This window comes from Mus caroli, unplaced genomic scaffold (genome assembly GCF_978045245.1).
Source record: "Mus caroli unplaced genomic scaffold, Mus_caroli_1 scaffold_20, whole genome shotgun sequence".
In the NCBI taxonomy this organism is placed as follows: Eukaryota; Metazoa; Chordata; class Mammalia; order Rodentia; family Muridae; genus Mus; species Mus caroli.
The window spans coordinates 37,075,001-37,090,621 of record NW_028227275.1 but is presented as its reverse complement, the minus strand read 5'-3'; the positions used below and the strand labels follow the sequence as shown (position 1 = coordinate 37,090,621).

General features: G+C 45.9%; 1 protein-coding gene across 1 annotated transcript in view; it reads right to left on the bottom strand.

Moving 5' to 3' along the window:
* Nucleotides 1-549: 549 nt before the first annotated feature.
* The window catches only part of Entrep1 (endosomal transmembrane epsin interactor 1), a 57,533-nt gene continuing 42,461 nt past the window's right edge, over nt 550-15,621 (bottom strand). Inside the window, exons 4-11 of the mRNA XM_021152171.2 lie at nt 14,906-15,034; nt 12,904-13,011; nt 12,529-12,662; nt 7,392-7,521; nt 7,193-7,271; nt 5,736-5,888; nt 3,153-3,445; nt 550-1,423 (exon numbers count right to left, since the gene is read on the bottom strand). Coding sequence (XP_021007830.1) covers nt 1,217-1,423; nt 3,153-3,445; nt 5,736-5,888; nt 7,193-7,271; nt 7,392-7,521; nt 12,529-12,662; nt 12,904-13,011; nt 14,906-15,034 — 1,233 coding nt within the window. The 3' untranslated portion in view covers nt 550-1,216. The remainder of the gene's footprint in view (nt 1,424-3,152; nt 3,446-5,735; nt 5,889-7,192; nt 7,272-7,391; nt 7,522-12,528; nt 12,663-12,903; nt 13,012-14,905; nt 15,035-15,621) is intronic.

Here is a 15,621-nt window from a genome sequence, read left to right as displayed (position 1 = left end):
CACCTCTCCTTCAAAACAATTCTTTTTTTTTTTTTTTTTTTTTTTTGGTTTTTCGAGACAGAGTTTCTCTGTGTAGCCCTGGCTGTCCTGGAACTCACTTTGTAGACCAGGCTGGCCTCGAACTCAGAAATCCGCCTGCCTCTGCCTCCCGAGTGCTGGGATTAAAGGCGTGCGCCACCACCGCCCGGCACTGTCTCTGTCTCAAATAGTCTCCCCTGGTCCGCAAAGTCAAGGCCAAGATTAAATGTCATTTCCCTGACCACCCCTTACTTCGTAGCATCAGTACTGTCAGTAATTGCTTTACTGACTTTTTTATGACCCCACTAGAATGCAGGTCCACAGAGCCATTCCGGCTAACCTGTTAAATTCAGCCCAGGGCTTGCCTGATGCATTGTTATCTATGGGGCTCCGGAGCTGTGGAAATGAACTTAGTTTGCTGTCCTAGAGGGGCACCCTGGCCACCACAGCCCAAAATTCACCCTCCACGAGTTAAGACCTGGTCATCTGAGAGCACACAAACACTACACATGGAGTCCAGACTTTCCAAAGCCAGAGCTTTATTCTCTGTTCTGTCTTCTAGTTTGCAAGCATGAAGGAATGGACTTAACCATAGCGCTCACCCTTAACGTCCTTCATTTAAAAACAAAACAAAACAAAAGAAAACAAAACACCGCTTAGCTGGTCTGCTGCTTTTCCTAAAGAGAACGGGATTGAGGGTAACCTAAAGGAGGCTGGAAGACTGGAGTCACATGGTGTTAACCATCATGTCTCCTGCCAATTCCTCTCACTGAGCCACTGAGCAGCCAGAGGCTGCAGGCTGCTATAAATAGCCCCGCAGCTCTCCCCTTACAGCAAGGGAATGAACTTGGCAACAACAAGAGCCATGAGGGGTGAGGCAGGCAAAGGCTAGGGAGCCTGCTTTCTGCTCACCCAGTGTGCACCCCTTGGGGATACTGTGAGACCCAGCAGACAAAGGAGCCCTCCCTGCCTTCTTCTCCAACCAGGAACACACAGACTGGAAGGGCCAGGAAGAACTTACTTCACCCGAGTTCACCTGAGTGCCCTCGTCAGCAAAAAAGGGGAGCCAAAGAACAGGAATAAGGGCCCACCCCAGGAACCCAGTTGAGGGGCTCCCAGTGGGGGCAGGAAGAGGGGTGCCCCTGGCTCCCAGACAGTAAACAGCACTGAGGAGGGACATCCTTCCATGTCACTCAGTTCACAGGACAGTCTCTCGAATGACACCAATAAGGCTGTGTGGCCGCTCAGCCTCCGCTCGCTGCTGGGGCCTCCTCTCGGCTCTCGGCCTTGCTGCCAGAGAGAAGGTGCTTAGATCTCCACAGCTGCGCAGGTGCAGCAGGCCCGGTTGTCTCCTCAAGCTCAACTCCTGGGCCTGGGATGTGCTGGGCAGTGACGGGGCCATTATCTTTGGGAAAAGAGCAGGAGAAGGGAAGATGTTAGCCTCACCAACGCTGGCCTTTTGACCCACCCTCTTGCAGCCATTGGTGGATCTTATTGTATACAGTACACTCGATTGGGTGTGAATGTGTAGTCTCGAGTTGCATTCAGTATCTTCCTCTATCTCTCTCCACCTTAGGTTTTGGAGTCTCTCACTACAATTGATGCTGGCCACAATGGTTAGACTGGGAGCCCCCAGGATCCACCAGAGTTGCAGACTAGAGCCACAGTGCCTTGTTTTTCTATGGATACTGAGAATCTGCTCTTGGTTCTCATGACTACACAGCAAACATTTTACCCACTGAGCCATCTCCCCAGCTCCAAGCTTGGGAGTTTTCACAAGAAGCAGGTAGAACCAACACAGAACCACTGTTCTGGATCAGATTTATAAAATGCTAATTAAAAGCAATGATGCTTCAGGTAGCTCTGCTAACCCCGTGGCTAATCAGCGTAAAGAAGCAGGACACTTTATGTGTGAAAGCTCTACAGGCCTGTCTTTAATGAGTCCTATAACTTTAAACACGGAACAGTAGCCCTTCACTTCTCAAAATTCCAATGCTATAGAATAGTTCTCATCCAGATAGGACTGACGAGGAAGGATCTGTGGAAAGCTGACCTGTCCTGTCACTATGGTGTGTGACATTGTCAGTGGGAGAGAATCAGGAGTCTCACTGCCACCAAGCCTCACAGGACAATCAAGCGGAAGCCACGGTTTCAGAACAGGTAACACAGGGCACTGTGGTAGACCATCTACAGCATCCACTCCACTGACCCAGGAGAAGGAATTAACAGCCAAGCGGTAACAACAGCTCTCAAATGGGTAAAGAGAAAGTTCTGGCTGGGAGGAAATTCTACTTCCCTGGGGACACGGGATGGAGACTACCTAGCCCAACCCTTCCATTTAATGATGAGAAACCCAAGGCCCAAATGGACTCCATGTACACCCAGTTTGGTCTTTTACCAGAGTGGCTTCAGTTTAGGGCACCTTTTACTTTTTTAATCTATGGAGAGAAAGCTATTTGGTCCTCTAATTCAGTGGTTCTCAACCTATGGGTTGAGACCCCTTTGGGGTTTTCAAATGATTCTTTCTCAAGGGTCATCTAAGACCATTGGAAAACACAGATATTTACATTACCATTCATAACAGAGGCAAAATTACAATTATGAAGTAGCAAAAAAAAAAAAATAATAATCTTATGGTGGAGGAAGGGGAGGGTCACCACAACTTGAAGAACTGTATGAAAGAGCTGCGGTGTTAGGAAGGGTGAGAACCACTGCTCTAAGTCCCATCGGCCAACTTGTGTAGCCCACCAACTCACTGAGCATGGGAACAGCTCCTAGACCCTTGCCAGTGATGAGCTTCAGTCTGCCATCATTTTCAAGAGCTGAGAAAACACCACATCCCAGGCAAGCTCCCATTCAGGAACTCATACACATGGTGAACCCCACAGTGCCCAGATCCTTTGCTTTTTACCAGGCATATTTCACCTCCCAGAAAGTGGGGTTCTCTTCCCTTGGGTCAAGAGCACTGTGGGAAAGTGATGAAGCCCAGAAAGAAAGCTCTCTAGTGTCCTCTCTGAGGACATAACCCCCCCCCCCTCCAGGTCTCTGGAGACCGTGACCATGGACTCTCTCTGCCTCCGATGAGAAGTGACACCGATTACTGGAAGCAAGCCTGGGGTTGTGCAAAGTAGTACCTGCTCTAGGAAACTGGCACTCGTGATGGCTTCTTCCATGTGCCCCTCATCGGACTTCAGAACAGACTTTATGTTCTCTACAAGTTCATGAATGTCCGGAGTCATGCTGCAGGAGGACTGCTCCAGGAACCTGGCCACTAGCAGCTTCGTGTCTATGTATGACCTGTAATCTATCAGAGAGCGGGGTCTGCATCTTGATGCCCGTGGCCTCGCACCTCTCCTCAGAGTCACTGTAGCGAGATCTAGCCTCCTTTCTGTCTGCGTCGCAGCTTCGCAGCTGAGCACTGGGGTAGCTGTGGACAGAGACAAAATGTCACCATTGAACAAGCCCCTCTGCACACTGACCATAGAAATCTCAGTGTAGACAACATCGGGCAGATGCCCGAGGTCATGCGCATACATCTCACCATCTTGAAGAACAGAAGGAATGAAGGGAAATGAAACTAACACAGCCCTATTGTGTGAAGTGCACTTGCAGTAGGCTGTGTGCTGAGACACTGAGCCATGGCACATAAACAGTCCCCAAGGCAAAGACAGATGACACGGCACAGAATCCACAGTGCAAACCACGGAGGAGCGTGTTTCATGGAGTAGATAGGAATGGATGGCCAAGCAGAAAAAAAAAAAAGATGGTGGACCAACGAGAGAATGTTGGGGGAGATAGGTTTAGAAGAGTCAAAGAGAGGAAGGGACAGATGACACACTTGTGGGATGAGCAGAAAATATACTGTCACGGTACCTTGGTCCTAAACATCCTCAGGGGCTCTCTACTGATGCCTATTACTGAGGCATACACCATGGCTGTGAGGCAGATCTATGACTAGTACAGAAAACCTAGGTGCAGAAAGTTACATCATTCCAGAAGTCAACAGAGGGTCTTAAAAAAATCCACTGCAGGCTCTAATTCCCATGGCTGCTTCCATCAGTAAAGGGATAAAGACTGGCGAGAAGCTATTTCACCATGAACTGGGTGGAGAAGTTATTCCTCGGGTCTGATCTCCATGTGTCCACAAGCCACCATCAGCCTTCAGTGTGCACAGCTGTCAACTTAATTTTGTAAAGGCCGAATAAGTACAGATTCAGATATTCAAGGAAGCAGGAAGCACAGGGTGGAGTGACAGGTGGAAGAAGGGTAGGTCTCCTCTTCCTCTGGAGAAAGGTAGACAGGAGTTCTGACCCAGGGTTAGAAGCTGCCCTTCCAGCTTGCCATGTTCTCGTTACAAAACAAGTCTTCCAGAAACACGGGGTAAAGCCGTGTGAAGACAGAGTGAAGTTTACATTCGCTCACTGAATGCCTTCACCAGTGAAACAAGCCACCAGGTAAATGTCCTCTCATCCACGGGACTGAAGAATGCAAGAGGGTGGGGGTCCAGCAAATGGTTACATGCTCCTGGAAGGGCCAGCTCGAAGACTCAACTTGCCAGGTAGGATACTGGATCTCCACAATGAACGTGGGGCTTTGAACTAGAGGCCAGGCTGCTGAGCCTACTGGTTTGCTGAGGCACACAGCTCGTCTCGGGAGGCAGGACTTCCTCCCTGCCCGGAAGCTGCTGCAGGGACAAGGGAAGGGTTCTCTGTGGCTTCCATATGGTCAGTCCAGAGCTGTGACAAATGACACTCACTGTCAGAGGGACAGAACAGAGACCACAAGGGCCAGACAGGTCCAGAGAGAGCAAGATTAGAGGATGTCTAGTTAGTCTGCAGGGAGCTTCCGAAGAACGGAACAAAACTACTAGACTAAGTCCCCCAGAGGCCCCTGCTGGTTGAACTACAAAAGCTGTTTACTTTATTCCTTTGCTTCCTTCAATTTTATATGCTTTTCTCTAGTGAGAGATGTTTATAGATGTCCAGGTATTCATATATTCAAAAGAGGCTCCATGTTATTATACTCAAAACAATGAGGGAGGGAGATGAAGTAACATGTTTCACTATATCCAAAGTGTTAAAAAATAAATAAAACATAGTCAGATTCCAATAATTGAGACTACTAGAGCACACTGAAAAAGATAGCAAATACAAAATTGTAGAGCCAGAGAATAAAGCCATACACTCTTTGACTGGTTCTCAGAGAACTGCCAGCAACTAGAGAATCGGGAGACAGTTCGCCTGATAATCTTACAGTCGTTCCAAGTACAGCATCATGGGCAACCACATGCGATTGCCCACGACTTCAGGAACAGTCCCACCGGCCACACAGTGCCAGGGCCAGAAGTACCTGGCTCATCAGGTAAAGGCACTTACCTCCAACAGGACGACCTGAGTAGAGTCCCCAGAACCCACATTAAAAGAAGAGAACTGGCCCAAACTTGCCTTCCAACTTCTACATATGCACTGTAGTGTACCCACCCCCCACCCCCACAACAATAAATAAAAATATGTTTTTAATTTTAAAAAGATACCACATGTATCTTTCCAATGTGAACATAGACTATCGTATTTTCCCATGGCCTCTCAACTTCTCTCAAGATATTGCTTAAACTAGGAGGGCCCTCAGCTGGCCAGAGCCACCTGATGCTTTAAACACTACTTAGCACCAGTCCAAAAATCTCAGTGGTCTACCAAGAGCTTGAGGAGTGACATCACCTCTCTCCTCCGAATGGTGAAGCACAGGGTCGCTCTTTGATCTTGTCCTCAGAAGGGGGAGAGCTCTCCGGCTTCTCGGAGGCTGAACCAGATTGGAAATAGGAGTTGATCCAGATGTGTTTTCTTCACCAGTCGTATTAGTAAGAACCCCACCTGATTTAAAATAAAATAAAAAACACATTATTTCAACAGCTGTAGCCTTCAAAATGTTGGTCAGGAAACACCTGTAGGCCCAAACTTGCCAAGACAAGAGTACTGTAATTAATAACATTTACTTAGGCTGGTGGCCCAGCCAGTTTTTAGTTCCCAGCACCATGGCAAAGCCTCCCTCTCCAAATCACCCTGCCACACTTAAAACAAGCAAACAAGAAAAATGACAAGCCCTGGGGGCAAAAGTAAGAGACTGTGCCATAGCATCAGTTTGGTTTGTTTCCTAGGGGTGTTTCGACATCCTGATGCAGCCTCCAAGAGTAGCAAAGCTTTTCACAGTATCTGGCTCTTCAGGGAGATGCCACCTATGTGGGCGAAGGGCTATCCTGTGGACTGCCGAGCCAAGGCTAGCAGATGCACATCTGCCAAGCCCGGGGGATGCCCACATTGGGACACTCTCAGTAGTCTAGCAAAGGAGCCAGTGGCTGCAAAATAAATCTGCAAATGACACTGGAATAGGATGAGCCCTGGCCAGGAAACGTAGCAGCAACGTCTGGAAAGCTGAGTTTCTGATTGGAAAATTCCTGGGGGGGGGGGGGAACAAATGTGCTTAAGGGAAGAGAACAATGTTTTATAATCCTTCTTAGGGTAGGTGGGGCTTGGAGCTCAGTGGTGGGGCTCAGGGACTGTCCCCTTACAAATGTAAAGTGAATTCAAGAATGGCCCACACAGCACTGCTAAAAAGCTACCCCCATCCAACATGGCGGAAAGTCAATCCATTATTTAGTGCCAGCTGCAATTTTGTGCCAGTGGACAATTCTCTAGGCCATTTAAAACCTCCCCAAAGACAGAAAGCAGGAACAACAGTGTCCTTAAATTACAAGGATAAATGTAAATTGACTCTAGCATGGACCACAGAGATGAAAAAAAAAAAAAATCTTAATTCTAGCATTAAAACCTTTGGTTACAAATGACAATGTGAATACTCACTGGGAAACTCACGTTCATTCGAAGGATCCCTGCTCATTTCAACAGAACAAGGAAGTGGATTGGGAGCCAGGGGAATAACGAGTTAACCTGCACTCTAGTCCATGGATTCCTGGGATTGTCTGATCATTCATGAAAAGGTTCGAAGTAGGTCTCTTTATTTCAGCGTATGCTTTTTTCTTTTTCCTGTTAACATTTTAGATCTCACTTCTAAGCCCTAAGAGTTTGAATAGCTTACCTCCAGCAAAACACTAGTCAGATCATTCCGCCATGTTCTCCTCTATTGACCTATGGCCTGGAGTAGGGAAGGTGTGTGTTACCTTGAGTTATCTGTGTGCAAACTGGCTCTGCTGGGCTCGCAGCAGTTTCTGGTCCTTCTGGCATTTGGAATGAAGACTCCTGCATCAGGAAGGAAGGGAGAAGGAAGGAGGGGTCATTGTTTTTGTTTTTTGATCCTCAGAGAACCCCATAAACCCCTTCCGGTTACGTAAGAGCATATACTCTGGGGAGTAGACATACCTGCTCTTGGTCAGTCTGGCTCACTACAGCTTCGTATGGAGGTGGGGGGTCCAGAGGACAGAACACTTCCACACCCTTGATGCGTGCTCCATAGATATGGGGCAGTGGGATGACATCAGAACCAACCATCCTAGAAAAAGCACCTGGCATCAGGAGATGCGCTCTGTACACTGGCTCTCCTACGGCAGCAGACCCTGGACCCTCTGCCTTTGCCTTTAAATAGGGAGTGGCAGGGGACCCAGAGGAAAGACACTCACAGCAGCTCAGCCAAAGAGGAATAACTATCCAAGCTATCCTTAGGCAAATACCCAGGGGGTCCTTTAGACATGACAGTGTATAAAACATAATGCCCTTTTTCCTTTTAGTACAGCAGTGTCCATGGGGACGGAGAGCATAGGTGGCTGCCAGGCTCTGAGGGAGGGGCTAGGGAGTGGCTGCTTAGTGTTTATGGACTTGGCAATTGCTTACGGGAGAGGATAATGCTTTGGAGAGAGTTAGAGGTGATGGTTGCACAATGAGGTGGATATACAAAATACCACTGAAGCACATCGCTAACAACGGCCAAGGCAACTAACGATAAGAAGAATCTTGGCGCTCTCCTGTAGTTGTTCACAGAAAAAGCTTCTTGCCTTGGTTTCCTTCACATCTGATTCGTGAGAGGAATTCACTGTTGGATAACTTTTTTAAAGGGGGGAACTAATTTCGAACAAAATGTGAGCATTGCCCCCAGCTCCGAGATAAAACAGGAGCTCGCAGAAAGGATCACAGAGTGGCTCGCACATGCTCCTTGGGTTACTCCCTGACTAATGATGCCCTGGGCCAGGTGGGTGGCACTGGATAAAATTCAGAAACAGGAGTCCTAGCAAGAGCAAAGGAAGAGGTGGGTTAACATTCTATTTTTCTCTGAACTTGATGTGACAGACCTGGCTGAGTTGACAAAAAGATCTGCGTCCATTTGGAATAGTGACACCTCGCTCCCAACAACAAAGCTATAGCTAACCGACAGTTTCAGTGGAGAAACTTTAAAAGAATCTCACTATTACCAAGATCCAGAGAGGCTGACTTGAGACAGTTACTCTGTCATGGGACCGGGACTGAAGAACCAGCTGCTGTTTTCCTGGTTAAAGCTAACTTCTCCCGGGGCTCCTCTTCCTCCCTCAACCATTCCTGCTGACGTCAGCTATTTCTACTCCGTTCTTCACACACACCCCCTTCTGTTGCTCCACCACGGGGTATTTGGGGTTCCTGAGACTGTACCATCTGCTACACTCAGCAACATAAGTATATGATGTCTCTGCCTTAGCACAGAACTACTCAATTATACTCTTCCTTTCCAAATTGCCTTTCTCCCAACCAACGTTAGATGCTTTCCCTTTTCAAGTACTTCTTAAGTAGTAGTTTTTGTTGTTGTTAGAGAGGGTTTGAGGTCCCTGTGCTCACAGATAAGCACCGGAAAACCAGACATTTTAAACATGCAAGGTTGTCTCTTCAAAGGAACTGATGCAGAACCCGTTTTTCCCACCGAGAAGGCTAGAAATGAATTTTATTAGTAGCCTGGATGCCTTCTGCACTATCTGTATGACCACACCTGATCCTCCTCCAAGTCCTTAAGATAACATAGGTAGTCTGTCTATAAATCCCAGTTTCCAGGGCTAAAGAGATGACTCATGGGTTAAGAGCACTGCCTGTTCTTCCAGAGGTTCTGAGTTCAATTTCCAGTGATCACATGGTATCCCAGAATCATCTACAATGAAATCCAATGCCCTCTTCTACCACGTAGGCAGACACGCAGATAGAGCACTTACATGCATAGACTACATAAATAAACTTTAACAAAAGAACCCATCTTTATGGAAGAAGTGACACGTACGTTAAGAGTTTCAATGCAATTCAATCCCTTAAGCTTTATTGTACACACAGAATTATGCTACACCAGACAACTTTTCTATATTGTGCTAAACTTAAACCAAAAAAACTTAAACTAAACTTGAACCAACACTGGCTACTGAGTCATATTGAGCAGGACTTCTTTTTTTGGATCATGAGGATCTACAGTCTGATAGCCATAGTGTTTCCAGAGATGACAACACACACACACACACGTTGTTGTTGTGGTGTTGTTGTTGTTGTTGTTTTTACTGTGGTTGTAGGACCCTTGACAGAAAAATTAAAAGGAAAACCAAACTCATAAGATTCCCTGCCAGTATTTAGCGCATATAAGAAAAGGAAGAAAAGACATTAGAAAACACAGAACTGAAATTTTAAAGTAATTAAAAAAAGCAAAAGGTAAAACAAAACCGAGAGCCCTGTGCTCAGTAGGTACTAGAAAAAGAAACTCAACAAGAAATGACCCATAACAATGTCTCTTCTTTAAAAAAAAAAAAAAAATTCTCTTCTTAGAATATGAAGAAAAGAAAAGAGGGAACCTTACAGATAAAAAGACAGACTCAAGGCCAGATGCATCTAAGAGACTGAAGGGGAGAGGCGGTAACTGGATTTAAAACTCATCTTATTTCTTGTGCCCATTTATGCTCCCCTGAAAGGGTAGAGGCGAGGTTTTATACTGGCACGTGACTTTGGGTGCTCCCCAGAGTGGCTGTGTAAAGTGTCAAGCATCCAGTGCACAAAGAAGTCCCATGGAAACACTCTCCCTGGTCTGGAGGGTTCCTGTCAAAGCTGTCCTAAGTAAGATATTCGCCATAGACAAGGACTCAGGCATGGATTTCGTTCCAACTCTCCTACCTAGCTCATGCTGTTTAAAAACTCCAACTGCTGAGTGACTCCAGAGGACTAGACCCTTCCTAGATTTAGTGGGAGAATCCTGACCAATGAACATCACAGCTGTCTGAATCAGAGAGGCCAACTTTCTCCAGATATGGTGAGGCTTCAGTCTTTAATCAACAGCCATGAGTCATCTTTCTAGCATTTATAAACCCTGCCTTTGCCCCTCCAGCTAAGAAAGAGAATTGCTGAATCCCTTGCCTATTCCTAGTTCTGCTTGCCTGCCCACTCTGACATCCCCAACCCATGGCTATCTTTGCACCCATAGAGGTATGGCATTCACAATAACCCATTGGCTATCTTTGCACCCATAGAGGTATGGCATTCACAATAACCCATTGGCTATCTTTGCATCCACAGAGGTAAGCATCAGATTTCCAAGGATGAGTGGGCTCTCATCTTAGATGCTAAACTACCACAAAATCTCTTCCAGAAGGAAACCCAGAAATTGAACATGGCATTTTCCAAAGCATGATCACAAAATGAATGACTCCTATGATGTCATTATGTCATTATGATGACGACTGATGCTGCATTTCGATGGACAACACCTCAAGGTCAGCACCAAAGGAAAGTCTAGGTAAGACTGTGGTGGTTGGATGAGGAATGCCTGCCATAGGCTTATATGCCTGAATGCTTAGTCATCAGGAGTGGCACTACTTGGGAGGGATTAGGAGGTGTTACCCTGTTGGAGTGGGTGTGTCATTGGGGGTGGGCTTTAAGGTTTCGAGGCCCAGTAGCTTTCTCCCTTCCTGATACTTGCAGATTCAGAGGTGGAACTCTCAGCTCCTTCTCGAGCACCATGTCTGCCTGCCTGCCATCATGCTTCCCACCATGATGACAGTGGCCTAAACTATAAGCCAGCCTCAGTTAAATGCCTTCCATTATAAGAGTTGCCATGGCCGTGGTGACTCTTTGATTCAATAGAACTCTGACTAAGACAGGGATGAACAGGATTGTTATTGGCTTGAAAGTTGTTTTCTCTGGGATCCTCTATGAGTAGTAATGGAGAAGAATCAGCTTGGGGGGGGGGTAAAACCCAGAGACTACCCACAGGGAACACGTGCTTTCTCACCAACCCTCTTCAGCATCCGCACTGCTCCTCTCAGTTTCTGAAAGGGTCAGAATCACTCCATCCTTGCTCCATGTTCTGCAATGTCAGCAGACCACTCCCCAAACAAAGAAAAGCCTTGCTGTCCCAAGATAATTTGTTCACCTAGCTGACAGTCCCTCTCCCAGCTTTCTGACCATCTCTGCCTCTGCCTGGGTAGGTGTTCCAGGAGGGGTGGGATAAGAGTCAAAGAACGAGAGCAGAGCCTAGGTGGGGCCTCTTCCAAATGCATTCATAGCTGTTCTGAACAATGAACATTAGAAAGTGTTTTTCCAAACATGGACAACATCTGTCTGATGACTCTACGCGTACTACAGATATCCCAAACTACACATGCTTGATCCCAGATATCAAGCTAAAGATGCTAATCTCCCCTTAGATACCAGAGACTTTTTTCTCTTTGGAGTTTAACCTTTAAACTCAGCATAAAGTCACTTCTCTAGAGATGTCAGAGCTCACTGGGTGACCCAGTTGGCTCTTCTGGGCTTGGAAGACCTCTGGGCATGGAGTGCTGTGATCCTAACTCTCATGTTAGGATCTAAACTGAGCTCCTGGCTAGGAACAGAGGAAGCTGGACTAATTCATTTTGAATTTCTATAACCCAGAACAGCACCAAGCAAGGAGAAGAAGATTGGTAATGTTTGCTGACTGAATAAACGAGATCATTCTTTAAAGATTTAATCCTAGGCATTACTAACAACCAGACGAATACCTACTTCACTCTACAAATAATAATTTCTGATATTTAAGGAAAACAGTCAAAATTTTGAGCTGGAATTTGAAAAGGAAAATTAACCATGGTATCCATTTTTTTCCCTAAGCCAGAAAGATGCAATTAATAATTAATTTTTTTTCTTGGTGGCTGCAAAGAATGTCACCGCTGTTGGGACCAGCTGATGGTGTTATAATGAAACATCGATTCTGCCTAACTGGGCATATTTCCAGGGCAACAGAAACCCCCAATGCTGTCAAATTACAGCTGTTATCTCACCAGGTGTCAGTTTTCCCTAGGAAGCTAAAAGAAATTGAAAGAGTTTATCTCTAGGTCAAGGTTGGGACTTATCTTTGGAGTCATCTAGTTTATCGGAGAAAAACAAGACAGGGGAAGAAAGCTAATCATACAGACCAATCTGCCTGGATTTTGGATTAAAAAAAAAGTGGGAGCTCGGGTGGGGTGTTCTGGAGACTACACAGTCTCAAGGCAGGGCGTACCACAGAGACCCCAGCGTGACATAGGAGTTATACCTGCGGTTCATCCGAGGTGTGCAGGAGTAAAATGTGGCAAAGTAAGAAGGGGGAGGCACTGGCGGCACAAAGTCATCTGGGTCTGGAATCCGACCGTGCTCTTCCACGTCCTCTGCAGACATCTGGGATTCATCCTGGTTAAACAGCGTAACAGGAGAAAAGCAATGGATCACACAGTAGGGATGGACAGCTAGGTGGAAATGCCACACAGTGCTTCCACACACAGTAGGGATGGACAGCTAGGTGGAAATGCCACACAGTGCTTCCACACACAGTAGGGATGGACAGCTAGGTGGAAATGCCACACAGTGCTTCCATACACAGTAGGGATGGACAGTTAGGTGGAAACACCACACAGTGCTTCCACACACTTACAATACATGGCCTTCTGCTGGCGAAGATCTGGAGGTAGCGCAGGGCAGCAGCCACCAAACACACTGTGGTGGTCAGGGCGTTCAAGGCACACAGGGCAAACAGGACTTTCTGGAAACAAGACCACTGGTCAGAGAGATGTGTAAAATGTGTTTATAATGATGCTGTCTCAACTGGCAAGCTTCCGAGCTGATGGGGGCAGGGGGTCACATAGCATCGGGCTGGTGCAAGTGCGAAATAAATGCTGGCTATTATGGCCCCCTGGTCAGAATATAGATTTCTTACTTTAAAATCTTATAATTCCAGCTACTTTGAAGACTAAGGCAGGAGGGTCATAAGTTCAAACCTGGACTGGTAATACAGTAAAACTGTCTAAACAAACAAACAAACAAAAACAAGCTAGACTACATATAATAAGACACATCTATAACCCTAGCACTCTGAAGGCTCGAGGCAGGAGCATCTGAGTGCCAGGCCAAACTCCAATTTAAGAAAATAAGTAACCCAAAGAACCCTACCATATCCATGGGTTCACCTTCTCAGATTCAACTGAACCAAAATGGAAACTACTCAAAACAAAAGCAAAAACAAAAACAAAAACAAACAAGACTATGCTGAACATGGGCAGGCCCTTTTCCTATCTTTTTTTTTTTTTCTTAAGTGATATAACAACTATTTGCAAAATGCATTGCAACCATGCAGAAGAATGTGTAAAGGCTATGTGCTATCTATCCTATGCCATTTTATAGAAGGAGCTTGGTGTGACAGAGTTCAGTATCCTCAGGGGTGCTAGAGCCAATTTTCCAAAGACACAGAGGGACCATTTTTTTTTTTTTTTTTTGCAAGCCTCTGAATAGTATCTATAAAGATCCCTCTAGCCCAAGGGACAGCACTTCCTGCAGGATGGAATCTGCTTAACGTGGTCACTGCTTCTGTTTTGGGAGCAACAGGCAGTAGTGGCCCGGGCACTCAGCTACCACACAGTGGGAACCAGGAGCAGTCAGAGAGTGTAAATAGGTCTTCTTTCCTTAAAATAGCAGCTAAGTCAACACTGAAGGTTGCTGTGGCTACAGCCTTGGCTCCTTCAGGGGCTTTCCTCAAGCTAAGTCAGGCTTAGAAAGTTCCAGATGACTCAACAGTCAAACATGCAGAAACCAAGGCAAGCAGGTCATTTTTAAGTCTTATGCTACCCAGAGCTTGAAGCTCTGCAGAATTCTCTCTCCAAGCTTCCTCCTCCTCCCTGAAAAGCAAAGATCTAAAGAAGTGGTTGACTAACAACAGCTAAGAGGCCATTAGCTGATTTTGCCACCCAATCCAGTCAGACTTCAGTAGCTCAGCTCCATTATAAAGGCTGAGTTTGCATTTCTCTTTGACCTGAATCCTTGGTGTATTCTCCTAAATTTCTTTATTTAGTGTTGCCTATTAAACAAGATATAAAGAACTCAAGGGTCTACTGCCATTTTCTGGCTGATCTTAGTCTATGTGTCATAGAATGGTGACATTCAACACACAACTCACTACGAATGAACGACAATGCCAAGTGAGCGTGCAAATGCGGCTTTCCAGAAAGCTACACCTCGGATGTGTGTGCAAGCATATACATACGCATAGCTAGACTCCTTTGCATTTTTCACCAGCTTATAATTCTTTTTTGTTTTGTTTTGTTTTGTTTTTTGGGTTTTTTGGGTTTTTTTCAAGACAGGGTTTCTCTGTGCAGCCCTGGCTGTGCTGGAACTCACTCTGTAGGCCAGTTTATAATTCTTATATGCAATGGAATCTGTCTGCACATAATTTAAAACACAATCTATGGCCTCCTCTACACTCCATTCTAACGGCAGGTTAGTGAAGGGTTGCTCAGGAACTTCAGGTTATTAGGGCTGCTCATACTTGCTTGTAGCAGCCTGACCATTTTCAGGCAGCCACCAAATGGGAATATCTCAAGGAACAGCCTTCTTGGGCCCCTGTGGAGCATTTCCTGGTAGAGACTATGAGCTGGCCATCATACCTTAAGCAGAAGGTGTACAGCACTACAAGGCTGGACCGGGAAGAGTTTCAAGGCATTTTCTTTGTCTGTGCATTTGGCTGGTTGAAATTCTTCACAACAGAAGCAGATCTTGCCTTCACCTAAGTCCACCTTAAGGAAAGATGCAGAACAATGGTTTTATTATTTAAGGGGAAAAAAATACTCTTGCTACACACGCAGCATGTATTGTACAGAATATGACGTGTATGGTTCCATGTCAAGCAATCTCAGGCAAGGTTTATTTTATTTTAAAGAGAGAGAGAGAAAGGCATGTGTATATGTATGTGTATATGTATGTGTATATATGTGTGTATGTTTATGTATATGTGTATGGGTATGTGTATATGTGTGTGTATGGGTATGGGTATGACTATGCAACGGCAAAGGTCACTAGCAGTTCATGTGAAGTTCAGACTCCAGGGAGTATCCTGTAATTGCACTAATTAGGGGTGACAATGATGCCCGTCACTTTAGCTCATAGCTTTGTGGCAAAAGTGAATCACATGATTGACTTTGATTCCCAGAAGGCCAAAGAAGCCCGGTCTACCTCAAGGGTGAGAAATACAGGGTGAATTCTGTGAACAGTAGGCCTGGACCACATAGAAAGATCTCCCAGGGCTCACTGTCAACACAGGCATGGATTTGTATCAAAGTGATAACTGACGAATAACCTTGTCCATTCTTTTTTTTTTTTTTTA